The 27,197-nt window shown below is 44.2% G+C and overlaps 1 protein-coding gene and 1 non-coding gene across 17 annotated transcripts in view; one reads left to right on the top strand and one right to left on the bottom strand.

Annotated features, from left to right (window-relative positions):
• Window positions 1-27,197, bottom strand: part of TEAD1 (TEA domain transcription factor 1) — a 271,440-nt gene that overhangs the window by 36,731 nt on the left and 207,512 nt on the right. For all 16 annotated transcript variants that reach the window (XM_009186557.4, XM_003910207.5, XM_009186558.4 and 13 more), the window contains 4 exons: window positions 26,328-26,374; window positions 25,419-25,480; window positions 24,091-24,215; window positions 5,660-5,833 (listed from right to left, as the gene is read on the bottom strand). In XM_009186557.4, coding sequence (XP_009184821.1) covers window positions 5,660-5,833; window positions 24,091-24,215; window positions 25,419-25,480; window positions 26,328-26,374 — 408 coding nt within the window. The remainder of the gene's footprint in view (window positions 1-5,659; window positions 5,834-24,090; window positions 24,216-25,418; window positions 25,481-26,327; window positions 26,375-27,197) is intronic.
• Window positions 2,096-2,267, top strand: LOC116269904. The gene has a single exon (XR_004177714.1).

Raw genomic sequence — 27,197 nt, 5'->3', positions numbered from 1 at the left:
TTAGCAGTATCTTAAAATGTTAAACATAGAGTCACCATAGGACCCAGCAATTCCACTCCTAGGTAGCTCCCCAAGAAAGATGAAACAGTATGTCCACACAGAATTGTCTACAAAGACTCCATAGCAATTATTCATAATAGCCTGAAGTGGAAATGATCCACATGCCTATCAACCAGTGAATGAACAAAGCAAAATGTGGTATATACATCTGATGGGACACTAATTCTACAATAAAAAGGATGCACCTCAAACACAACACAAGTAAAATGAGCCAGCTGCGAAAGATAATACACTGAATGATTTCATTCATATGAAATGTCTAGAAAAGACAAACCGATCTAGACAGAAAGTGGATCCATAGTTATCTGGGGCTGGGGGTGGAAATAAGAACTGACTACAAATGGGCACAGGAGATCCTTGTGGGGTGACAGACAAATTCCAACACTGTATTTTAGTATGATTACACAACTCTAAATTTTTCTAAAAATCACTAAATTGTACTTTCTCTTTTTTTTTTTTTCTTTTTCTTTTTCTTTTTTTTTTTTTTGAGAACGTGTCTCACTCTGTCTTCCAGGCTGGAAGGCAATGGCGCGATCTTGGCTCACTGCAAGCTCCGCCTCCCAGGTTCACACCATTCTCTTGCCTCAGCCTCCGGAGTAGCTGGGACTACAGGCGCCCGCCGCCACACCCAGCGAATTTTTTGTATTTTTAGTAGAGATAGGGTTTAACCATGTTAGCCAGGATGGTCTTGATCTCCTGACCTCATGATCTGCCTGCCTCGGCCTCCCAAAGTGCTGGGATTACAGGTGTGAGCCACCGTGCCCAGCCTAAACTGTACATTTAACATGAGTGATTTTTATAGTATGTAAATTATACCTCAATAAGGCTCTTAAAAAAGATCTTAACAGATAAACAGCCATTCACAGGGGCTTTTAAGGGGTCCCACACCATGAAGGCATGGACAATGTAAAGCTTATATGGTAGAGGGGTGCTCATGCTGGCATCCTTGACTCTGTTATTCATTTATGCTTTGGGGCCTGGGATGCCAGTAGAGTCTTCCACCCTAAAATCAGTGGAGTGACTGCTACTTGGCTCATCGCCATCCCATTTGCCTCAAAGTGTCAACTGGCAGAGCTGAAGTGCCTGCATCTGGGGCTTAAGTGCAGGTACTTTAGGTAACACATAGTATTTTTCCATAGCAAACCCCTCACATGGTCTAGCCTGACCAAGCCCAGGTTGGACGTAGCAGACATTCTGAAAACTGAATTCAGGAACAATCAAATGAACAAGTAAGACTCAGGCTGATACTGACAGCCTAGAGACTTTAGGCCATTTGAAAAAGAGAGAAGAAAAGGACTAGGTATAGAGCCTCTGTTGTAACAAAAATAAGCACATCTGCTAAGCATACTGCTAAAAGATATTTTGAAGGGGGTGTGAAACGTACTTCGGAAACACCCATTGGAAGCACCTACTGATATCCAATGATAGATATTCTAAATGTAATTCATTCTTACTGAGTCATTAGAGGAAGCCAATGACATTTCAAATTGCAAACCAAATTTAAATTGCCTTCCCTCCTTCATTTTAACATAGTTATGACTGAATTTCTTTATAAAGGTTAAGTATTCCTAACAACTGTACTGAAGGAGTGATGTTTTCTATCACATTCATGGAAGTTCTCCATTTTAATTCTGCAAATCTTAATAAACAAGTATCTGATCTCAGAGTAATTGTGTTTCTAAATTTGCACACCTCCCATCAGCTACCATACTCTAAACATCTGCAATCTAGACTTCATTATTTGAGGATTTATGACTGAAGGGCTCCACCATGGAAAATATTTATTAAAATCATCCACTGGGTAAAATAAGGGCAATTTTGGAGGCAAAACCAAAAAACACTTTCTAAGCACTCTCTATACTACTTTATATTCAAACAATATGCTAATCATCAGAAATCTTACTTAAAAACAGTTTAATTTGAAATTACTGAAAATGGTTTCTTTTCATAACATTCTATAATTTCTAATTAGCTTTCATTCACATGGATAAACAACCTCTTTTTATACCCTTTAAAATAGTGGCTCTCAAACTTTTTGATCACAGGACCCCCTTAAACTCATAAATAAATTATTGATGCACCAGACAGCCTGACCCTGACCCAAAGTAAATTCCCAGGAGTCGTCTTTCCTGGGTTTTGAATTTGCCGAAACAGGCGTAAATATTCTAGCAGCAGTTTGGTGATCATGTATGATACTGCAAACAGGACCAAAAAAATTATGGAGGACCTCAAAGACCTTTGCTTACTGTAGGTTACATCTATATTTTCTTTATTGGAAATTAAAACTGAGAAAATTTTAAAATATTACTTCATTTTAAGAAATAATAAGCTAACAGGCTGGCGCAGTTGCTCACGCCTGTAATTCCCAGCACTTTGGGAGGCTGAGACAGGTGGATCACCTGAGGTCAGGAGTTCGAGACCAGCCTCGCCAACATGTTGAAACCCCGTCTCTATGAAAAATACAAAAATTAGCTGGGCATGTAATCCCAGCTACTTGGGAGGCTGAGGCAAGAGAATCATTTGAACCCGGGAGGTGGAGGTTGCAGTGAGCTGAGATCGCGCCATCGCACTCCAGCCTAGGGGACAAGAGTGAGACTTCATCTCAAACAAAAAAAAAAGAAATAATAAGCTAATTACATGTTGATACACATTTTAAAAAAACATTTAACATGCCTGTATTTTTAAAAAATTAATGAGACAGGTAGTTCTGCTTTACATTATGTGACAGACTCCTCAGATAATAGTGGTCATTTTCCTTTGATACTACATCAAAAGTCAACAAGGAGTAGTAGTTTCTTAATAGTAGGCTGGAATGTGGAATCTGAAACCATCTCAATGAATTTTTCCAACTCTGTTACATTTAAATCCATTGCTCTAACACTGTATCAGATTACATTTGTCAATATCATGGTGGATCTTATCAGAAAAGTATTTAAGTATTGAGAAGTTCACTAAGGTAGACACAAATTTCCCAATATTCTAATTTTCATTTGAAAGCCCAAATTTTATGCCAGGCGCGGTGGCTCAAGCCTGTAATCCCAGCACTTTGGGAGGCCAAGATGGGCGGATCACGAGGTCAGGAGATCGAGACCATCCTGGCTAAAAGTGTGAAACCCCGTTTCTACTAACAATTACAAAAAACTAGCCGGGCGAGGTGGCGGGCACCTGTAGTCCCATCTACTCAGGAGGCTGAGGCAGGAGAATGGCGTAAACCTGGGAGGCGGAGCTCGCAGTGAGCTGAGATCCAGCCACTGCACTCCAGCCCGGGAGACAGAGCAAGACTCCGTCTCAAAAAAAAAAAAAAAAAAAAAAAGAAAGCCCAAATTTTATCTTTAGCAACAAATAATGTCATTTGTTTTCCTTGATGTGATAGACTCATGTGTTCATTTTCAGTGTGTACTCTAGGTTGTAATAAAATTCATGAAGGACTTTTTTTTTCAACTGCATGAATTTTAGCAGCAGAGCCACTGCTCTGATTCATACTAAAGCAGTTCTATCCCACTGCTTTTGTATCATCAGTGTGAATATAAGCAGAATGCAAAAGGCAAATCATGTCTTGGTATTACAACAAAAATAGTTTTGACCTTGTCAACCCATTAAAATGATATCAAGGAACTCCCTAGGGGTTCACAGGCCACATTTTGAAAGTTACTCTGTTACCATATAACTGATCTCCAACCACCAGCCAAATTACTAGAAGGCAGCCACCAATTCAGAAAAGGAAAATGTGACTGTGATCGCTTTTTCAGGTTGTCCATGTGTATTACTGACCCAACATCCATTATTATAAGTAGAAGGCTACATCTACTATCCAAATTTATTTTTTTGGAACAGGGTCTTGCTCTGTTACTTACGCGGGAGTGCAGGGGCACAATCATAGCTCAGTGCAGCCTCGACTTCCTGGGCTCAAGCTATCCTCCCACCTCAGCCTCCTGAGTAGCTCAGACTACAGGTGTGCACCACCACATCTGGCTAATTTTGTATTTTTCATAGACAGGGTTTCGCTATTTGGCGCAGGCTGGTCTCAAACTCCTGAGCTCATGTAATAACCCTGCCTCAGCCTCCCAAAGTGCTGGGATTACAGGCGTGAGCTACTGTGCCTGGCCTACTAACCAAATTTCAATATGGAAGCACAAAATGATAAAAGATACAAAACAAGCTAATTTAATATGCAAATTTCCTTCCAAGGAACCTAAAACATAAATTTTTCTTTAATTCATCCATTTGTTCTCACATCTGTTGGGCTTTTTTGTGTAGGGTTCTTGCTTGGTATAGAGATACGAAGAGGCTTAGGTTGACAGATCCTGTGGTCAGGGTCCACAAGGGATTAAGCAACAAGGAAAGAGAGCAGAGACACTGAAGTCACACAGATCTGATGTCAAGCTCCAGGTACCCAACCCACAAGCCTGTCTCGGGTGATCTGTGAGCCTTTTTTCCTAGGTGGAGCTGAGGCAAATTCCACCTAAACCTTGGAAGATGAAATGAAATGCATGTAAAGCATTCAGCACAGCTCCTAGCACAAAGCAAGCATATAAATGGAAGCCACTATATGAATAAGGCCCCCTGTGGCAGAGTCCAGAGGAAGGGGGACACATCCAAACAATCATGACACAGCGTGGGAAGTGATGACCAAATGCAATGGGAGTAGAAGAGAAATCAAGGTCTGCTTACATGGGGAAGGTTCTATTATAGTGGAGCTATTGTCTCACGGAAGAGGAGCTGGCCCAGTGGTATAGGCAGAAAGGAGCAGAAAGTCCATCTAGACAAACAGAAGGCGGAGCATAGACTGGGCAGGTGTGGCAGCAGGGGTTTGGCAGGATACAAGAGGAAGCTACCCTGGAACCATGTCGCTAAGGGCCTTTAATGCCATGCTAAGGAGCAGAAACATTTACAATAGTTTAAAAAAAAAATGTGTGTAAAGGCTGAGGAATCATAAACTCGCAGTGCTAGCAGGTTATCTGGTCTACTGGTGCGCCTAATGCCTCAGCACACACACATTATCCTTATGCCCGTTCTGACCCATTAGCATTCCCCTGGCCCAAGCCTCACTAGTGCCGAAGGAGTGGCAAAGCTCCTCTCAGAGGATCTGGAACATCAGCAAAGCTGCAGCAGCCAGGGGAATTTGCCCATCATTTTAAAGCACAAATAAAGTATACACTGGGCAAAGCAATTCTATTTCCTCTCTGATGCTTACAAAATCTTGAAGCGTGTAACTTTATCTTCATCCCAGCTCCAGGTCCTGCACACCAATGGAATTTATAGATTGCTCTGACTAATGGAGAAGAAACAGAAAGAGGGTACAGTGCCTCACATTTTCAATTATTACTCCAGCCATCTGTAAGTGAAGTCCAAAGAGGCTGCTTGTCCCTCCTGCCCTTTGGCAGGGACAGAGAATGTCACCCAGGTGTGCCATGTGGATGCACAAGGCCGGCATGAGGACCATTCACAGGTGTGAGTCCGTGCTCCCTTGGCAATTGTGCAGAAGCACATGAAGGTGCACTCAGTGTAAATCCACAGCCAGCTGTGCTGCACTGTGCTCACTTAAGAGATGTGACCATTCAGACAAAAACCACGGAAATCACAGCAATGTCTTACTCACCCAGAATTTTACGAGGAAGAAGGCATTTTGAGGGCCCTTTCCAAACAGTTCCTTTAAGCCACCTTTCTTTTCAGGAAATTTGTCATAAATCTGACGAATGTCCACTGATTCAAGCAACGGGTCACTGTAAGAATGGTTGGCATGCCCAATGTGCACGAAGAGGTGTTTGTTGTACTGTAAGAAACCAAAAGAAACATTCCCATTACAAACTCTTTGATCAACCTGGGACTCATCCATCTTGAACTGGATAAAGAACAGTAGTACCAAAATTCTGGAATTAGGCTTTCGAGCCTAGGATCAATGCTTCTGAAATGATGAGCATGTTTAGAAAAGCGATTATAGCTTAGGGTGGAGACAATCATTGTTTTTTACTGACAAGGACATGTATTTTCCGAAATACCTAAAAAAGGCTTTTTTTTGCAGACACATTAATTACAACAGCTTAAGTTACCCAGCTATCAAACCAAGAAACAATTATATTATCCAATTTCACCTGACAAAACTGAAAATGACAGTGATACTCTTTGGAGTCCAATAAGAAATCTGTGTGCAGTTAGCTCATGTCATAACCCAGAATGCACTTCTTGTCTCAGCTCTCCTGGAACAGCGTGGATACAGTGATCTTAGCAATGGTACCCACTTCCTTCTTCCAGTAGGAGTAAGAGTGCTGAGCCTCTTTGTCACCAGTCCCCTTAGTAACCAATCCAAAACTTCTGCATAAGGACTGCTCAATATGTCACTGTCAGTGCAAAGTTAGGATTGGGGTATAGATCACAGAGAAAATCTACAAGGCCATACATGGCTGATGAAAAAGAACATAGGTCACTCATTCATGACAAAACAAACAAAAACCTCTAAACCACGTTAAGTCATTTCACTCACAAAGTGAACCCTTTTCTTCCCCTTGCTTTGGGATAAGACATGGTAACTGGACCACAAAGGAGTGTGTCCAAACCAATGGGTCTCAACCCAGGCTACATCAGAATAACCAAGGAGCATTTAAACATCACAAAGGCCTGAGCACAATCTAGATTAAACTGGAATGTCTGAGAATGAGGTCAAACATCAGTAATTTTTAAAGCTTCTTCAGCGAATTCCAATATACAGCCAAATTTGAGAACCACTGGTCTAGACGCTGTACTCCAGAGACCCTTCAGGCATGCCTCTCCCACTGCATAGGCAGTAACACCAACATAATGTGACACAGACCAAGAAACCTGGGGATGCAGGGGCTCCATGGGCCTCAGAACCAAATAGATTTCAATGAGAAACTCCATCTGCCTTCTTTATCTAGCAGTCCAAGTCTGCTCACATTCCAAGTTAAACTGGCAATTCTCCAACTACTATACTGAGTACTAATCTATTCCACAGGAGGTCCCAAGTAACAGAAGGCTTGGGCAAAGCTGAGTATTATACATGGGTTAAGAATATACGGTCCCTGGAACCTAATCATCGGGGCCTGCTTTAAAAAAAAACAACAAAACAAGATTGTGTGGTAGACTCATCCTGCTCAAGTACAATACACTGTGCCTAAGGCAAATTAGCTATGATACTGGGCAAGTGCCTCTCAAGTCTCTAAAATGGGGACCGTGATAGCATTCACTTCACTGGACTGTTACAGGGTTTAAATAAGACACTCCACAGACTTCACCAGGGATCCTAGATCTAACAAGAATAAGCACTCAATAAAATCTAGCTATTATTGTTTTAATAAGACTTCTCCTCTTAGAGATTCAAAGTAAATATTAGAGTATTAAAAGCAGTGCCACTGACTGGGCGTGGTGGCTCATGCCTTTAATATCAGTACCTTGGAAGGCCAAGGAGGGAGAATCATTTGAGCTCAAGAGTTCGAAAACAGCCTGGACAACACAGTGAGACCTCAGCTCTACCAGAAAAAAAAAAAAAAAAATTCACCAGGTGTGGCGGTGCATGCCTGTAGTGCCAGCTACTTGGAGGCTAAGGCAGGAGGATCACTTGAGCCTGGAAAATCAAAGGTGCAATGGAGCTATGATCATGCCACTGCACTTCAGCCTGGGCAACAGAGTAAGACCTTATCCCTTAAAAAGGCACTTCCATAAAAAACATTTTTAAACATATAATCTAGAGTTTCTCAAACTCGGTCACAAAATCCTGTGAAATATATCCTGAAGGAGTACTGGTTTAAATCTATAACCTGCTACCCACATGGATCTCTGGCCACCATGCCAAAAGACAGGAGGCTGGACACTCCATCTGATGCCAGTGTTGCATACAGGGGCAGTGCAACTGGGGCCAGTATCTTTTGGAAGAGGACCAGGTCCCTCTCCTATTCAACATCAGAGTGGTATCTTTTCCAAAGCTTCAAAAATCCTAAAAGATATCAGGTGAAGTGAAAAAGAGGACCCTATCAAGCTCTGACATGGATGCAGCTGCATGGACTAGCTGCCTGGCATTAAGATAGAAGCTGGGAGATACTATAAAACAATAGTGTATGCCTGAGAAGTAAGAAAATATTTTTAAAAAGGTTAAAAGTAAAAGTGGGAAGAAATTATTTTTAAACAGGTTAAAAGTAAAAGCTACTGTGTTAGGGAAGTGAGACTTGGGGGTGGCAAGAGGTGAGATTATAAGGGTAGGAGGGAATATCTTTGAGCTTTTTATACATTTTCTCAAATGTTGCCACATCACTTCTTCCAATTATAAACAACAGCCCATGGAAATGTATGAGGCACAGTCACAGCTGCTAAGAAACTTTTGGTCTTTCTAGTCTCAGTGGGAAAAAGTGGAAAAAAAAAAAAAAAAAAAAAAAAACACACACAGGCAAAGGTGTGGGCACAGACGCTGGTATAAAGGCAATCAGAAACACAAAGTGGAACGTGGAGTACACAGCAAAAGGCACTGTTTCTTTATTACCTAGACAACTGACTATGTATCCATCCATCCAACCCTGATTTATAACTTCTGCTTACAGCTAGCTCTCAGACCTCCCCAGTTCTGGGAGGCACCGTTTCTGTCTATTCTAGTGCCTTCTGCAGGGAGTGAATTTACGGGAGGCATGAGACACAAGCCTTGGGGACCCACTGAGCTGAATCTGTGTCTCCCTTCAGGCTCCTCACTCCTAGCTGTTCTGCCTCGCTAGCTGCCCCAGGCCAGGTCAGAGCTGGGATGAAGTTGAGAAGCTGGGAAACTTGAAGTCTTTGCGCTTAACATCAAATGTCCCTTGAACTGCACTGCACTGCTGGAAATGGGGACCATGGCCCTGACATCCACAGGTCAAGAAGGTGAATGGGGGTAAAATCTACCACATACCGATGGGGACCATGAAGGTGCACCTGAAAAGCAAGGTGCTGAGTGTAAAGCACAAAAGCCTTGGAGCCAGACACAAACCTGAAACCTCAGACTTCTCATCTGTGCAATGGGGATATAATAGCTATAATATTTGCAACATATGTGAATATTAAAGGAACTAATGCTCAGAAAGTGCTCGGCATAGGACCTGGCATATAAGAAATGTTTGACAGGGGCTGGGATTGGTGGCTCACACCTCTAATCCCAGAACTTGGGAGGCCAAGGAAGGTGGATCACTTGAGGTCAGGAGTTCGAGACCAGCCTGGCCAATATGGAGAAACCTCGTCTCTACTAAAAATACAAAAATTAGCTGAGTGTGGTGGCACACACCTGTAATCCCAGCTACTTGGGAGGCTGAGGCAGGAGAATTGCTTGAACCCAGGAGGCAGAGACTGCAGTGAGCCAAGATCACACCACTACACTCCAGCCTGAGCATAAGAGAGAGACTCCATCTCAAAACAAAATAAAACAAAAAAAAGAAGCGTTCATGTTCAATAAATTATAGCTAAAATGACCATTGTTATAGTTTATTATCATGTGAGATTCACTAGATCCTGAGGTAGAAGCAAAAGAACTTTCCTGCTTTTGCTATCCCTCCTGCCTAGTTAAAAAAAAAAAAAAAGAAAAAAAGAAAGAAACACAAATAAGCCAAGAGCTGGGAACAAGCAGTGAAGCCCAGTGACTGTTCAAATCCCTGATCGTGGCCCACTCATAACCAGCTGCTCAGGGTGTGGGCCTCTCACCTGTGCCTGAAGGAAGGCAGAGAACTTGTGTCCACTGGGCACTGTGAGCAATGGTGTTGCTTATAGATGTGATCTCAGGTAATCTTTGCCTCATGATGCTGCTGGAGGTGGATTTAATTTAAATCATTTCACAGACAAGGAAACAGAAGCTTAGAGATGAACTGACTTGCCTGAGGTCATACATCCAGGAATAGTCCTGGAGTTAATAAAACTTGGATCTGTCAACACCACAGCCCTTGCGTTTGCTGCAAACATCAATCACACTGTCCCCCAGAAGAAAATGTCTAAGCCTTTCCAACACCATTAAACCAACGTTTTTTGAAAGTTGATTTGGGAAAGGAACAACAACAAAAAAACTAAACCATGTTTTAAAGCTTCTATGAAGTTAAATTGGAATTATGGACAAACACGATTCACAAACGCATCACACAGAGTCCACAAAGGTTTCTATTTTGACGAATTTACCTCTGTGTTCAAGGCTGAAATGAACAGAGAAGGGCAGGCTGTCTTTGCCAAAGGAAATTGGGCACTGTCTCTACAAGGCTGGTGACTTGAAACCAAACTCTGACCATTGGCATCTGAGTGGCTTCACTGCTGCCAAGAGGTGGTGACTCTGTTTCTAAGAATACAAAGTACTACAGAAGGTGCCCTGGAGACCACAGCATTGAAACAAACAGACCACCCTCTCTACTTCATTCAACCTGGGTAGGTCAGGAATCCTTCTGTCCCCAAATCCAGAAGGCTGAAAGGAAGATATCTATATGTTGGGTTCAAGTTTTAATGAAATTAATCTAAAAATCATTTGGTGAGGCTCTATTTCCAGTCTTGCCAGTTGTCCTTATAAGGGAAGTGTGCTAAGGTGGATTATTTATTTGCTTCCCTCCTTCCCAAATAAATCCCATTTCTTCTCCAGCAATGGTGGTTTCCCCAAAAGTGAAGGTGGCACATAAAACAAAAAAGGGCAATTCTGTTCTATAGGGCACAAAACAAACACTCATAAAAGAAAACAGGCATTTGGAAGCAAGATATGAGCAGAAAAAAGGTGAATGTCAATGACTCACATATACAAGGCCCAAGACTAGATTTCCTCAATATCCAAAGCAGAGGCTAATTTTGACTTCTCCAAAAGAATCCCCTAGGCACTCAGTAGAGGCACAACTGATAATCAGCATCTCGAGGTCAACGATGGAAAAGGTACTCACTCTGCCTGTTTCTTCTACAGATTTTAGTAGAATGAACCAGCACATCTATCATCCATCATATATGCCAGGCACTGTGCTAGGCACCAGGCATCCATGAGCTAACAACGAAGTGCTCATCTTCGTAGAACCTACAGAGTGATTGTACAGAGCAAGCTTATTGCCTCTAAGAATTGTATCTTTCCCAAATAAATATATGTTCTCATAAATTCCTACAGAGAAGATGGGGATAATAAATACAGTCAATACCACTTCTACATATCACATTAACTAAATCAGGATTTATCGGCTCTTTTTATACGAATGACCTTATTCTCCAACATTAAACATACAGTATTGTTCATTAGCAAGGAGAAAACATATGGAAATCACCTAGAAAACATGAATAAAGTTTCACAAGTCCAAGGCAAAAACCGTAATGAACACCAAGTTACCCACTATACATGAAAGCAGAACACTCTTTCAGATATTTAAGGTATCAGAAAACTGAGCTTCCTTGCAACTTGTTCCCAGGGAGCTAGAGAAGGATATGTTCCTACAAAATGAGGGAATAAATTTTAAAAAGAGATGGGGCCTAACATAGAAGAAAGGTGAAGAAACCAGCCAGGTCAGCAACCAGTCCAGAATGGATCCATGCAGCTGAGAACTCCTGGCAGGATGTCACCAAGAGAATAGACCTGATTTCTATCTCACCATCTGGAGAAGAACATAAGAGTTCTCCTGGAAACTTTGAGGATGAATTGGTGTAGGTATGTAAAACTGAACATTTTTTTAAAAAGACAACCATATACCCCAGAAAAAAAAAAAAAGTTTTACAATTAAGAAAATGGTTCCAATATATAACATTAACCACGCTGTGTGCAAAATTTATATGGGTTTGTAAAATTAACTGAATGTTAATTTTTTTTTAACGTGATATAAGTACATAAGGGGACTGAAAGGAAGATGGGTAGGGGGGGCATATACTAAATTTGGAGAACTAAATCGTAGTCTTCTATGTTAAGAAGTCAATAGATGAGGCCTAAAATCAATGGAATAAGATATACAATATAAGCATGTTATTTAGAAAGGTGGAGGTAAATATATTAATACAAAGACATGGCTGAAAAAGCTGCAAACAATGGTCCCCAAAAAGTAGAACTGGGAGGTGAGGAGTCATGAAGCAGCAGAATACTGCTTTTCCTATGGGCCATGCACTTCAATTTGGCTTACACTATTATTTTATTAAATAAACCACCAATCAAAAACTATCTTGAAAGATTATGGAGTTTTTCTGAGGAAGGGAAAGAACCGTAAAAGGAAGCAACAAACACTACTTCAGGATGTTTATTCTGTGTTGGCCACAAGTTCCTTGGGCTCTAAAGGAGCTCGGGTCAGCCTGCAAAGCCTTCCTACAGCTCAAATGCTCAGGACAGCTGGACAGGAGCTGGGATGCTTGTCTGCAGGTAGGGTTCACCAAAAGGACAGATGTTGCACCAGTAAAACCCTACATGGATCAAGGATGCCATGCGGTACCTGATGCCATCTGAATATGTGGATTTCTATTTTGACTTGGAGAAATGTCCATTTTCTCTTTCTATTGCTATTATCCCTCCAGTTACTCTTCATAGCAGTTGAAAATAAAAATAAAGGTGAATGCAACCCTCGAAACTCAACCATTCACTTGCAAAGAGCTTCTGAGATACCCTGGGGGTTTAATAAAGGACTTCGTCTTCCTTCAAAGCTGCTCTATGACGTCACTTTGTTTTCTGGTCCTTGCTGTTCTTTGCTGCTTAGCGAGCCTGCAGTGAGGAGTGATGAGCACCTGGACTGTGGAGTCAGGAGGGATGTGGGTTTGAATTCAAACAGTGGCACCACTTCCCAACTGAGTCATCCAGGGCAAGTGATTATAGCCCTCTCTGCTGCAGTTTCCACATCCATAGTGGAAATACGTATACTTAGTAGAAATATAATGCAGGGATAATAATAGTACCTACTGTATCAGAGTGTCAAGAATATTAAATGAGATAATGCAAGGAACACATAACACCATACATAGCACATAATTTGTTGTTGTTACTTTCTGGAAGAATCATGATGTTTCTTTACTTTGGACGAAATAATGTGAAATTAATACTGTCCCTCTGATAACAAAAAAACTGGACATATTAAAACTTAAAGCAGAAATGAAGAGAGGGAAAGTTTCAGACACATTAAGGCGATTCCTACTGTTCTGATGTTACCATCGGTGCTAGGGTGCAGGGTAGCGGCAGTGCAGGGAAGTCTTGTGGGGTCTGGCCTCCGCATTTCCCTCAGGCACACAGTACCCTTTCCAGATACCTGCTTCCTACCTTCCTCTAAGGCATGCAAAGTCTGTTCCCAAAAGTGGCGTGGGGGCAGCCTAGGAGGTTGCCCATCACTGTAGATGAAACAAATCACAACGTACAACTTCCAACAGTGGTCACTGGGGCTTTTTTCTCTTTTTAAAAGGACTGCCAATACATTCTAGCGATCTCTGATGAAGGCAGTTCAATCTTTGTGGAAAAGGAAGAAAAAGCCCTACTACAAATCTGCTAGTTCTCGGCATCCGCGAGGTGCCCTCAGACACACTGGGCCCTGCACTGCACCGTCCAACCTGAAGATGGCAGTCTTTTCCTAAACTTGTTCCAAAAATTCTAAGTATTTGAAGAACGTAGTGAAACCTTGAAAAATGACTGCTGTCAAATAATACCAAGAGAAAAATTATAATCCACTTAGGAATTTAAAGAAATCAAGACAAATAACTCATGTCAAGGGATGCTAATGTACAAGCTGGAACAGAACAAGGACAAATCGCCTACATTTACTTCTTGTCACGGTCCTGCCGGGAATGTCTGTACAGCTACCCCCCAAGGCAGGCTGGGCAGCCTGCGGTGGCCCCTGGGGGGATAAGGAACGGCTGCGGAGCCAAGCCAAGAAAGGTTCCCGCACATTCAGCCCAGGAGCTTGCCTATCTGTGCTCACGGTTCCTGCCCAGGAGAAAGTGATTCTGAAGTGAGTTATCTCCTCAGCTCACTGTTCAGGGCACCAGCTCTGTTCTGGCCACCTGGCCCTGACATGCCACTTCATCCTATGCCCCTCGCTCTTTCCAGAGAGAAACATGAGAAACAAGAAACAAGTGAATCTCTCCTTCCAGGATCTCACACCAAGATGCATCCTTCCCACCTCCCACTCCCAGCACCATCTCCACAGAGGGGCTACTGCTTCCTTAGACAAGAGTATGTCTTCCCCACAGAAGTGCAGCTGAAAGACCCACCAGCTGAGTGAGCAACCAGGAAGGTAGGTGCATGGGGTGCCGACCTACCAAAGAAAGCAGAGGGGGCCTGGCTGGGGCCTCTGCGAAATGTCTATAGAACCTGGATTTTCAGATGCTTTCAGTGGCCTCCTTCCCAAAGGGTAATGAAGAAAGAGAGGGAGTGGCCAGAGCATCTCCGAAACACTGTGTACAAAGCACCAGCAGACAGGCTGCCGCCACAAGAGGGTGTGCCCTGGGCCTGGAGGGGCTCACAGGTGGCTCAGCAAGGGCTCAGGTTTGTGAGGGGCACAGGGGAGCTCCACACTGAGCCATCGTCCCCTTCCCCGGGAGACACTCCATCTCCTATGTCCTACTGGAAGACCAGGCTTAGAAAAATATGAGAAAAACCTGAGATAAATTCAAGGACTGAGCACAGCCAACTGTCAGACCAGCTGCAGCCTTCCTCCCCAAACCTGGAAGGACAAATGTACTTTCCGATCACTTATTCCAAAGCATGAGATGGGCACATCAATGACACCTGGGTTAGAATATCTAGGCTCTGCTATTTTTGAGCTGAGTGGCTTGAGGCAAGTTGCTTAACCTTTCTGGGCCTTGGCTTCCTCATCTGAGCAGTGATGAACCCTAGCCTGTATCCAAGGTCAAATGAAACAGTCAATGTGAAAGTTCTGCCCAGGCCACACAGAGTCGCATAGATGCTGGTGACCTAGCTTACTGGCATGAGATCACTTCCAAGCCCTGAACTACGGGAGAGAAGGAGCCTCTTTTCTGAAGGACCAGAAACCAGATTTGTTCAAACAGCCGTTCTCCACACCAAGATGGAGCAACTGCCTCGGCAGCCACTATAAAACTAGGAAGCTTCTCCAGAGACACCGGTGCCCTTCTCCGTCCTGCCCAGGATAAAGGCAAGAACCCTCCTGGCAACCGGAAATTGAAACCTTGCTGCTGCTTCTTTTTTATTTATTTATATTTTAGAGACAGAGTCTCTTCTGTCACCCACGCTGGAGTGCAATGGCACGATCTCAGCTCACTGCAACCTCTTCCTCCCACGTTCAAGCGAATCTCCCACCTCAGCCTCCTGAGTAGCTGGGATTACAGGCACCTGCCATCATGCCCAGCTAAGTTTTGTATTTCTGTAGAAGTGGGGGTTTCACCATGTTGGCCAGGCTGGTCTTGAACTCCTGACCTCAGGTGACCCACACACCTTGGCCTCCCAAAGTGCTGGGATTACAGGCAAGAACCACCGAGCCCAGCCAAAACCTTGCTTCTTATCTTGTGTCTCCAACCTAACCCCCATGCACAGTCATCCCCTCTTCTTTCTTCCACAGGCCTCATCAATGTCGTATGTCCCTAGAGCTGTCCTGATCACATTTTCCAAACCAAGACAGGATCTGTGTTCTGACAAAGGAATTTTAGTTATCTGTGAATTTAGGCCATTGAAAGAAGTATAAAAATGTGAAATTAAATCATCCTTGGGCTATCTGACCAACTGCCTTTAGGAAAAAGAATCATGTTATCTGCAGGATATATTTGCAGACCTTCCATGCGGGCTCGACCACAGGCCTGCCAGTCCCCCAGAGGGGAGATCTTGGGCTCCCTCTGACTATGAAGACTGTTAACTCCCACCTCCACATCCAGGAGGTCCAGCCCCTTAGAAATAAAGGTAAGGGCCAGGACACCAGGCAGCAACACTCACTTCCTTCTGGCTGAGGGGGCTGCCATCACTAAGCCCAGTGCCCCTTCAGGAACTCTCTCCTCTCTTGGAGCCCAAATGAAATGTCCATCTGTGGATGGAGAACCATCCCTGCCCTTCCCATTTTCCGTTTTCCAGATAATGGGGTGTCACTTTCTCATACACTGTGAAATTCAGACAAAGTTCAAATAGTCAACCCTGCCATCTATTAGCCAGGTCCCAGGTGAAGTTACTTAAACTCTCTGAGCTTTCCTGTCTCCAATACATATTTCAACAAGCTTATTTTGAGAATGAAAGGCAAAAGCATTATTACCAAGTCAGTTCTTAGCAGTCCTGCTTCCTCTTCTGTTGCAGGACTCTTCAAATTATATAGGCATCCTTGGTCTCAAACACCCAGTCATTACCATTTATCCTCCTCTTCTCACAGCTCATTAATCCACAAGGCTTTTTAATTTTATCTCCGTAACATCTCTCCCCTCTGCCATTTCCTCAGCCACGGTCCCTGCCCTGGTTTGGTCCTCATCAGCCACCAGCTGGCCAACAGTACAGTTTCCTCCAGCCCTGGCTCTCTCCTGAAGCACAAATCAGATCACATCCTTGCTTTAAAAAGCAGGGTGAGGTAGGAGAATACATATTCATCTTAGACTGTATATGCATTAAAATCTACAAAGCCTCATAAGAGAATAGTAACAGTGGCTACCTACTTAAGGGTAGGATAGGAATGAGAAGGAAGAGACGTCTCCCTTCCATTCTCTTATGCTTGGAGATTTTTTGACCACATAAATTTACTACCTCTATGAAAAGTTTAATTGATTTTAAAAATTAACTGAGGCCGTGCATGGTGGTTCACATCTGTAATCCCAGCACTTTGGGAGGCTGAGGCAGGCAAATCACTTGAGGTCAGGAGTTTGAGACCAGTCTGGACAATATGACAAAACCTTGTCTCTACTAAAAGTTCAAAAATTAGCCAGGCATGGTGCCTCACGCCTGTAATCCCAGCTACTTGGGAGGCTGAGGCAGGGGAATTGCTTGAACCCAAGAGGTGGAGGTTGCAGTGAGTCATGGTTGCGCCACTGCACTCCAGCCTGGGTGACAGAGCAAGACTCCTTCTCAAAAGTAATTGAAAAATATTGACTCCTGTTAGAATTTCAGTAGAGTCCAAAGCACCTAGTGAGCACATTCTCGCAAGCTTGATCCCTGTCCAGATCTCTGGCTCAATTTCCTTTCACATTACTGTAAGACATTCAGGTTCAGAAGCATTTGTGGAGTGCTCAGTATGTTCAGAGATATTACTAAATGTAATTATCACAGTGAGCGTGGCAGCGATCCTGTTACGTCCACTTAAGACAGACTGGAAACTGAGGCTGAGCTGTGAGGTAATTTGCCCCAAATCTCAAACAGCTGCTAAGAATTCTAGTATCAGTCACCTCTTTGCTGCAACTAGAGCATGATGAAAGATAGGCTCTAAAGCAGCGGTCCCCAGCCTTTTTGGCACCAAAGACTGGTTTTGTGGAAGACAATTTTCTATGAGTTGGAAAAGGAACTCAGAGGAAACCCAGAGTAACCATCTACCCAGTGTGGAAGGCCCTCAGAGGTCTGGCCTTGCTTGGGGAGCTCCTACTTTACAGACAGCTATTTTTAACTTTCGAACTTTGTCTTTATTTCTTCAAAAGTACAGTGATGTGGTTAAGAATACAGACTGGTGGTAAACCTTGGCACAGTCACCGTTCTTGGAGATAGATCTTGATAACTTTATTCAGCGTTTCTGAGCCACGGTTCCTTTATGTATAGACTGGACATAATGCTCAGCATACTAAAACAGAGCTCATAAATGCTGGTGAGGATCATTATTGACATAATATATAAATAAGTTTCTTGGTTGGGTATGGTGGCTCACACCTGTAATCCCAGCACTTTGGGAGGCTGAGGTGGGTGGATCGCTTGAGCCCAGGAGTTCAAGACCAGCTTGGGCAACATGGTAAAACCCCATCTCTACTAAAAATACAGAAATCAGCTGGGCGTGATGGCGCATGCCTATAGTCCCAGCTACTTGGGAGGCTGAGATGGGACGATCCCTTGAGCCTGGGACGTCGAGGCTGCAGTCAGCTGTGATTGTGCCACTACATTCAAGCCTCAGCAATGCAGTGAGACCCTGTCTCAATTAAAACAATAAAAATAAAAATAAATCAGTTTCATATGTTGAGCGAATGTGTGCCTTCCCTGATCGGTTTTGTTCCTGTACTGTATCACGGAACTTCTCTTCTGCAAGGCAGTGTGTGCTTCCTCAAAATCTAAAGAGAACAATCTCTTTGCCTCTTTCTCCACCCCCAACTCTTCCCTCCTCTGGTTGTGTAACTCCCGCCTAAGTAAATCCCTTCTGTGCTCTCTTCCTGGCTCCTGCTCACTGTGGCATCCAGACCAAAACAGGCAGGAGACACACAGCCTGGTGCCCGGGCAGTTTGAGCAGGCAGGGCTTTGCCAGCTGCTGCCCTGTGGAGGGCTGGAGGAACCCACCGTGCCCCAGAATTGAGGTGGAGGAATCACTCCAGGCTTTATCAGGAAAACCACTCCCTATGTACTTTCAGGATTTAGCTGACAGCTCAGCCAGGCCCGGTTTTCATCTACCTAACTTGGCCTCCAGAAACTGGACCCTGATTTCAGGGAGGCCCCTTTTAAATAGCCCACCCTGGGTGGAGGATATCACACTTAACACTTGAGGTCCTTTGATATGCAACACTGAAATCATGTAGAAAGTGTATTTCCAACTCAAATAGTCTCTGTTTTTTACACTCTTCCTTCCTTTCTTCACCCTCTGCTGTTTTTCTCTTAGCTTCTAGTAGAGCCAAAGGTAACAGAGGGACTGATTCGCTGGTTCTCCTCCAACATAAACCACCACCAACTTGGGGAAGCTGCTGTCTGGTTTACACACAACATGGAGCCAGCAGGGGGCGATCATCCCCCTAATTATTCTCCCATTGGCTCCTTATAGCCCTGGGCTACAAAAACAGACTACTCATCAGATACAAATGGACTGTACAGCCTTTTGGTCACAATCTCAGGATGTGGAGACCTGGATCTAAATCCTATTTCCCATGTCAGTTGACTGTCTAACACTGGGCAAGCTACTTCATAAAGATTACATAAGATAATGCATAGTGTTGGCACACAGAAAATATTTAGTAAATGTTGGCCATCACTATTGCTAGGAGTGGAGGGGTTGTGAAGAAGTCTTCAGTGTTGGCAAGGGTGACATATGTGGTGAGCCAACAAGTAAATTTCAGAAAACGCTGGTTCTAAGGCCACTTCAGACTAAAGAGGAGACAAACTAAGGTTCTTCTCTTGGCTTTGCTGGTACCAAAGTGTGCAACCATGTCTTTTTTTGAGACGGAGTTTCACTCTTGTCACCCAGGCTGGAGTGCAGTGGCGCAATCTCAGCTCACTGCAACCTCCGCCTTTTGAGTTCAAGCGATTCTCCTGCCTCAGACTCCCAAGTAGCTGGGATTATAGGTACCCTCCACCATGCCCAGCCAATTTTTGTATTTTTAGGAGAGATAGGGTTTCACCATGTTGGCCAGGCTAGTCTTAAACTTCTGACCTCAAGTGATCCTCCCACCTTGGCCTCCCAAAGTGCTGGGATTACAGGCATAAGCCATCGCACCTGGCCAGCAATCATGTCTTATCTTCTCTGAAGAGATGGTACAGGCAGGCTGGGGTGCAAAGCTGGCTATTATAAGGCAGCATCTCTCTAAGCCTCCTCCGTAGAAAGGAATAGAATAACCTACCTCACAGAGCTCAGTAAACATGAAAGAAGTCACTAATGACAAATAGCATGGAACCTGGCTACATAGTTTCTTTTTTTGCCAGCAATACCTATCAGTTCTCTTCTCTACTAAAAATACTTTATAACCCCTTGGGTCTAATGAGCTTAAGCCATTACATGGAAGTAGGGGGAAACCTATGTACATGTCTGTCTGTAACAAAGATCTAGAGAATCCAAATGCAAAGTTTAACTTGTTTAGGGCCCTTTAATTATTGGTCACTTTGTATTGGTCACTTTGTTTGCTTCCTTGTCAAATTAATGTGGTTAATGTTGGATGTTAAATTTTAAGTACTGTATGCCCAAATTTGTTAAAATGTATCAGCTGAGTTTATTTTAGATGGCCTTAATGTTTCTGTTGTTGGAGTAAAAATACAGCAAAATTAAAGTCTGAGAAGTCACAAAAACTCTAAGAGCCAAAGAAACTATCTACATGATACAAATTTTTCAGCGTAACCTTAGCCCTGAAGTACCATTATACCTTGATTGTAATAGCACCTTGTGTTTGTCCAACAAAGCACACAGTATTTAACTTGAGAGGCTGGTACTTAAGATACTGTCAAATGCTTTAAATAATTTTATTAATTCTCCATCATTTCAACTGGTCAGCCACCACTTTTTCCCTCTAGCACAAGAACCAACCTTCGGGCCCTCACATGTCCACTAAAATCAAATATAGATCCTATTCACAATCTGCCACATTCATTTGCACACATTAAATCACTTGTGTTCAACTGCAAAATGAGTGTTTGTAACATAGGAATATCAGAAGCAACACCAACAATAGCGACTGAGGTTAGGCAAAATAATTTCACAGCAGTGATAGAGCTCTGGTTGGTAATGTCTAATGCACATCACTTAGTACATAATATAAGCCAGAAACATCAACATATCTACTGGGGGTATTATTTTCTGAAATTATACACTTTTAATCCAAAAAGCAAGTAACTTTCAATTGTGAAGAAGGCTGGGGCATGGCAGTGCATAACTGTAGTCCCAGCTACTCGGGAGCCTGAGGCATGAGCATCACTTCAGCCCAGGAGTTTGAGGCCAGCCTGTGGAACACAGTAAGACCCTATCTCAAAAAAAAAAAAAAAAAAAAAAAAAAAATCAGTTGTGACAAAGGACCATTATTCCACATAAGCAGTTAGCATCCCCTGACATACTGAGTATTTATTTGCTTGGGTAGTTCTTGTGTTCTCCACCCAAGTGTGGGCTCCATGAGAAAAAGAACTTTGTTTTGTTCACTACCGAATTTCTAACACCTGAAACAGTGGCTGGCATGCAGTCGGTGCTCAAAAAGTACTTGTTAAATAAATTCTAATTTCTCTCAGTCCCCAATTCATATCCCCTAAAATATAACTATCTTTCTCAAAGGGCCCAAGGGTGTTACACCAGGCCTGCCTTCATTTCAGGGCCTTTTAAGTCACGTGTTGGAGTCTATATAAGTCAAGCTTTTTTATTCAACAGCAGGCCAGATCCAGTTTAGCCATTCAGATTATTATGTGTATTCTGAATGTACCTAAAACACGTATCTCTGACCTCTACTCTAGTGACTTAGTGGGTCCTGACTTTCCTACAATAGTCACCGATTTAATATACTGCCACATACACTTCAGCTTCATCACCTCTGGAATATTCTGCTCCCTTATTCTCTCCCTGTCCAATCCTCCATCTCTCAGCTTAAGGGCTACTTCCTCAAGGAAGCTTGCCCTGTTTCCTGTTACTTACAGCGTTCAGTATTCTTCCTTCCTAGAAGTCACAGCACGTTGCAATGATCTCTCAGATAATCATCTGTTTCGTGTCTGTCTCCCCTACTAGGCATGCTACTCCCCAGGGGCTGAGGCTGTGGCTGTCTGGGTAGCAATGAGCCCCTCTCCTGTGCAGCTTCTTGCACATGAATGTTTGTAGAATGGTCTGAATGATTCAAAATATTTAGCCCAACAAATACAACAAAAAAAGGCAATCAAGCCTTCTCGGCCCTAAGAGGTCCATAACTGGAGAGTACAGTTAACAATGAGGGAGCTACTACAATATTTTAATTTCTTTTAAAAAGAGAGAATTTTTATAAATGATTCCACAGTATTTTAACCAGGGAAGCAAAAATCACGTGGGAACTTTTGCCTTCCAGTGCCTTGGAGCTGTTTCCTAAAAAAAAAAAACAAAAAAAAAAACAAAAAAACGGTCATATGCAAAGAGAAATTTGCTCACACAGGAGATATTCAGACTGAAAAGACAATTCAAGAGACCCTCAAAATTGGGAGGTGATCTTTTACGATAGTGAAAAGGGGGCATTGAAATACAAGATTTGGGCTCCTGGTACCCTCTGTTTACTGACTAGATATCTTGAGTAAGTCATTTAGTATGTCTGGGCCTCAGTTTCTTTATCCATAAAATGGGGAAACAGAACCTATCACAGGAAAAACAGAACCTATCTGATGGGATACTATGAGGACGGAATGAAATACTCAACCACAAAGTACTCCGTAAACAACAAAGTGTCATGGAAACATGAGTTACAAGAGGCAGAAGCAGTATCTGGGCCAAAGCCCAGCCTTCAACCAAAGAACTAAGTCAGCTTCCCAGAAAGAACCAGCAGTACAGAGTAACGCAGGGCATCTTTCAGTCTGTCTTAATGCCTTCCACTTAGATGGATGGAACCCTCACCATCACTCTTCCTGTTAGCCACTCAGCTGCTTGGAAGGAGTCATCCAATTGGCCTTCACTTCTCCTTCCTGGTCCCAATAGCCCCATTTGCTTGTAACTGTCCTGATGGGCCCAATTTACATTCCTTCCCTCATTTTTTCCCCCTAATTTGGAAGCAGCTCTATTTTTCCACCAGCTCCCAAAGTTCACAATTTGTGGACAAAGACATCAGTGGGCCACATATGGGTTCTCCACTCTGGTGATGGCTGGTCAAGCCCCTCTGCCCCACGGGAGGCCTTTCCTCAAGCCGAAGTGCACACACTCCCGTGAGAGGTCACCTCCAGTTGTTCAGCATCTCAGTTATCTACCACAGGCTCTTAACTCATTCCTGACACTTTCTCCCGATAATAGAAATGACAGTAAGCCAGGCAACACACAGAGAGCCTGGGACTTAAGAGATGGGAAGGATGGGGTGAGATAGAGAATGTGGTGAGAGTTGGTGAGGATCTCAGAGACAAACTAAGGATTGGGCTCACCCACACACAGATGCAATGCTCATACTCACAGCCAAGGAGTGGGTGTGAAGAAAGGGTACGGGGCTTGTTGGGTGGGGAAGAAGGGAGGATCACATATGTATGGGAAATGCCTGGCTGAGAAACAATGGGACGATGGGTACAAGATGGGGGTGGGGGAGGTAGGAAAGAAGAAAGTGACAAATAGAGTCCAGATGCCAATGTTACTGGTATTTATGATATTATAATGCGCTGCACTCTATGGCAAACTGTTAAAGTGCCATTTTGTTACTTCTTCTTTTTTTTATTTTTTTGAGATGGAGTCTCGCTCTGTTGCCAGGCTGGAGTGCAGTGGCGCGCTCTTGGCTCACCACAACCTCCGCCTCCCGGGTTCAACCAATTATCCTGCCTCGGCCTCCCGAGTAGCTGGGACTACATGAGCGTGGCCATGTATTTTTAGTAGAGACGGGGTTTCACCATTTTGGTCAAGATGGTCTTGATCTCCTGACCTTGTGATCCGCCCGCCTCAGCCTCCCAAAGTGCTGGCCACTTAGAGAACAACTTGCTATCTTGAGAAAACAGAGTTGGAAGGAGAGTATGGAATAACAGCTAAATGTTTAGGCTTTAGAGTTTTCAGGACCTGAGCTTGAATCTCTAATCCATCAGAGATTAACTGTGTGACTTTGGGAAAGTTATACTGTTTCCTTATTTGTCAGTCAGTACCTAGCTTCCTAGGGTTTTTATGAGGATGAATTGTGATCACATATCTAAATAAACTGTGTGACTTTGGGAAAGTTACACTGTTTCCTTATCTGTCAGTCAGTACCTAGCTTCCTAGGGTTTTTATGAGGATGAATTGTGATCATATATCTAAATAACTCTGCATGGGACCAGGCATACGGCAAGGCTCAATAAATGTTACTTCTTGTTAAATTTTACAAAACATAAGAGCTTGCAAATGTCTCGCTCTCTGACTCAAGTATTCCCTACAGCACCTTGGGGTCCAGGACAATTATACACCTCTAGCTCTGCTGTTTTCTACAAATCTGCCAATAGGAATCCCTTTTTACTTAATCAAAAGGCTATTCTTTACTAGGCCTGTTTTCACACAGGATATTTGTCAGGCATGGAGCAGCGGTAAAGGAGGAAAGAAAGAGAAGCAAGAAGGTGAACAGTAAAAGGAAAGAAATCCTGGATTTAAGACACACCTCTCTGGGCACACTCACCGAGTCTGGGTCTCGCTGCTGCTCGAGAAAAGCTGAAAATTCCACCAGGCGAAGCTTGGTTGTGCCAATGGAGCGACCTTGCCAGGCAGGGACCGAGGGAGCTGGGGCTGATGCAGGCTCAAACCCTGAAAGAGCAATTGTCACCTTTGATGGTGGTCACTCACCTCCCCTTGGGCCTCAGGCAAATACTGGAATAGGGCTCTACAGATGACCCAGAAGGAAACGCCATCAGCCCCCTCTCCACCAGGTCTGGCGGGGAGAACTCAGGTGATGACAGATGCTGGCTGAGGACCCCAGTGATGGTGAACAGTCAGATAAGCACAAAGCACGTGTTCCTCATTAAGCCAACTTCAGCTAAAGTTAAGGGCTGCAGCATGAGGACATCCATCCTGGACCGAGGGGTCTACTTGGGGACCAAGCCAAGAATGACGGGATAATGAGAAGTGAATGCTTCCAAAGACTTCCTGTAAGACCCGGACATGCTGCGCACTTCTTGTGTTTGTCCATCTTCCTGAAGACTGTGGTCACTAGCACTATAGAATATTCTCTGAATGCTCCATGGTACTGGGGAACAGGGCAATATGTGAAAGCATTTTCAGTTTGGGGAATCCGTAAGGCAGAGCAGTGACTTTTATACTGTATACCTCGAGTAGTGCAAAGGAGTAATTCCACCAAGCCTCGTGCCAGTTCAGTGGGACACGCTGCAAAGACAGCCTCAATTCCTTGTGCTGTGACATCTACCTTTGAACCTCTGAGGTCAAGCAGTCACCACTTCTAGGCAAAGTGTGGGACATGCTTCAGGCTCTCCTTCTCTAGGTCAAACAGTGCAAGGTTTTTTACATGCATACGGGGGGATTGGGGGTACGCTTTGTGGGGAAGGAGACAGGTAGGCTGGACAGATTCATGTTTTCCACTTTGAGCTTCCATGTACTCTCTCCTTTGAAGAAAGGCAGCGGCACCAAAATCTACTTATCTAAGAAAGGGTGAATGAAACCCTCTACCCTCAAGACTTAGACTGCCTAATTTGGTCAGTTTTTATTGAGGAATATGCTGCAGCAACTTCACCTTCTGAGGATAATCACGATGAGGCTTCCTGTTTCTTATACCATCTGAAAAGCTCTTGGGAGATGACTGAAGGGAATCGGGACCTGGCAGAGGTCACCCCTGTGGCCCTCCTGAGCTCCAGGCTACCCAAGGATCCTGCAAGTCAGGGGCAATGTGCAGCTGTGGCAAAGTTGAGCATCTCTTGACTCAGGGAACAAAGTGCCAGACCCAGCTGTTAGCTGTGTGGGGCTGTGCTCCCAAAAGGGAGTTTCAGGGAGACTCACCTGGAATGGGGGCTGTGACTGCTGGCTGGATGGGGTACGCCTGCTGCACAAAAGGCTTGACGCTGGGAACAGAGAGATGGCAGACAGAGTCAGAGATCACATCTGCAGCAGCGGCTATTATCCAGGTCCCACCATGACCTCCCAGTGGGAGGTCCTTCACTGCTGTGGTCCCTGCCTGCAGGTGGTAGCCTCTGCCTTTGCCCAGGCAGAGGCAGTTGTTCCATAAACCAACAGAGACCAGCAGCCAGCTAGGGATCAAACCACCAAGCCTCATGCCAGTTCAGTGGGACACGCTGGAAAGACAGCCTTAATTCCTTGTGCTGTGACATCTGCCTTTGAACCTCTGAGGTCAAGCAGTCACCGCTTCTAGGCAAAGTGTGGGACATGCTTCAGGCTCTCCTTCTCTAGGCCAAACAGTGCAAGGTTTTTTACAGCATACAGGCAGGATTTCCTTTCTTTTATCCCAAAATAGCCCTTATTTTCCAGTTTACTGATCTTTCTTTTCTTGCCCCCAAGGCATCAGTAGGATTTGTCTACTAGCCACCCTACCACAGGGCCAGCCAGAATGAAATGGGCTAGAGGAATACCTGTGCCGCCCTTTCTCAGGCAAGGAAGACCACAGCTCAGCCTTCAATACCATGAAGGAAGAGGGGTTCACTTCTTGATTCCAGCTGGACGACTGCTAATACTTAAGGTGGCAGTGAGGTGCTTCCACCTCTCCCAGATCTGAAAAGCCAGTCTCTTTTCTGCTAGGGGCCTCAGTAGACAATAAGGAGGGGATGCCTTCTGGGACTTCAGTGTAATGCTCCTTTCTCCTCCAGGCCCTGAGACAGTATGGCCCAGGAAAAGCTCTCCCCAGGTGGGCTGGGACCAGCCCCTAGTTGTCAGTGCCCACCCCTCAAGACTTACTCTTGTGAGGATCCTGGCTGCCCTGTTTGAATCATTCCCGGCCAGAACTGGAAGGCAAAATGCAGAGGCCTCAGACTTACGAGTTTACTTCAAAGCACAGTTTAGGATGCCTACGCATCGCAACCCCTGCTAAAAGACAGCAGGTTTGATCACCCAACAGAATCGCCTTGCCAGAGTGCAAATGCAGTCACCACTTGCACAAGACCACAACCTATATTCTTGGCCTGGCAACCCAGAGCTCCCTCTAGCTCCTCCTTCCTGAAAATCCCGCCAAGGGCAGAGGCAGGCAGCAGCTCCTCAGTGTTTTCCTTACACCTAAGCAAAGATCTGGGTGTGCTGCAGGGTGCTCACAAATATTTTAACTGATTGATTTATCCATGTACCCTCCCTCCATTCTGAAACATTCCCTGCATAATATTCTGCCTCAATAGCACTGAAGGCCCAGCAAGGCAGAGGACAAAGCTTGAACAAGGCCAGGAGCTCCAAGAGGCAATGCAGGCAGCATCTCCGCAGAGAGCTTCCCTGCAGCGATTGGTGTGCGCTGGAGACGCAGCATGACACAGAGGAGGGAAAGAGCAGCCTCAGGAGTCAAGCAGCCCTGGGGCTGATTCTTGACATCACTATCCATTCCACTAGGATCCCAGCTATCCAAACTCTTGTTTTGCTACTGAATAACCTCAGCTTTTTCATCTGCAAAATGGCAATGACAATAAGAAGCATTTAAGATTACCTGGAGGATTGAGATTACAACATAATGCTATGCTTCTCAGCCTTTGGTAGGTGTCAAAATTGTAAATGTTAATAGAATACCTTGTCCCTTTAGGGGCTAGCTGCCCCTGAAGACGGAGGGACAGAGACCAAGGGCCAGGA

This window comes from Papio anubis, chromosome 12 (genome assembly GCF_008728515.1).
Source record: "Papio anubis isolate 15944 chromosome 12, Panubis1.0, whole genome shotgun sequence".
In the NCBI taxonomy this organism is placed as follows: Eukaryota; Metazoa; Chordata; class Mammalia; order Primates; family Cercopithecidae; genus Papio; species Papio anubis.
The sequence above is the reverse complement of the archived record's forward strand: the minus strand, read 5'-3'. Positions and strand labels throughout refer to the sequence as shown.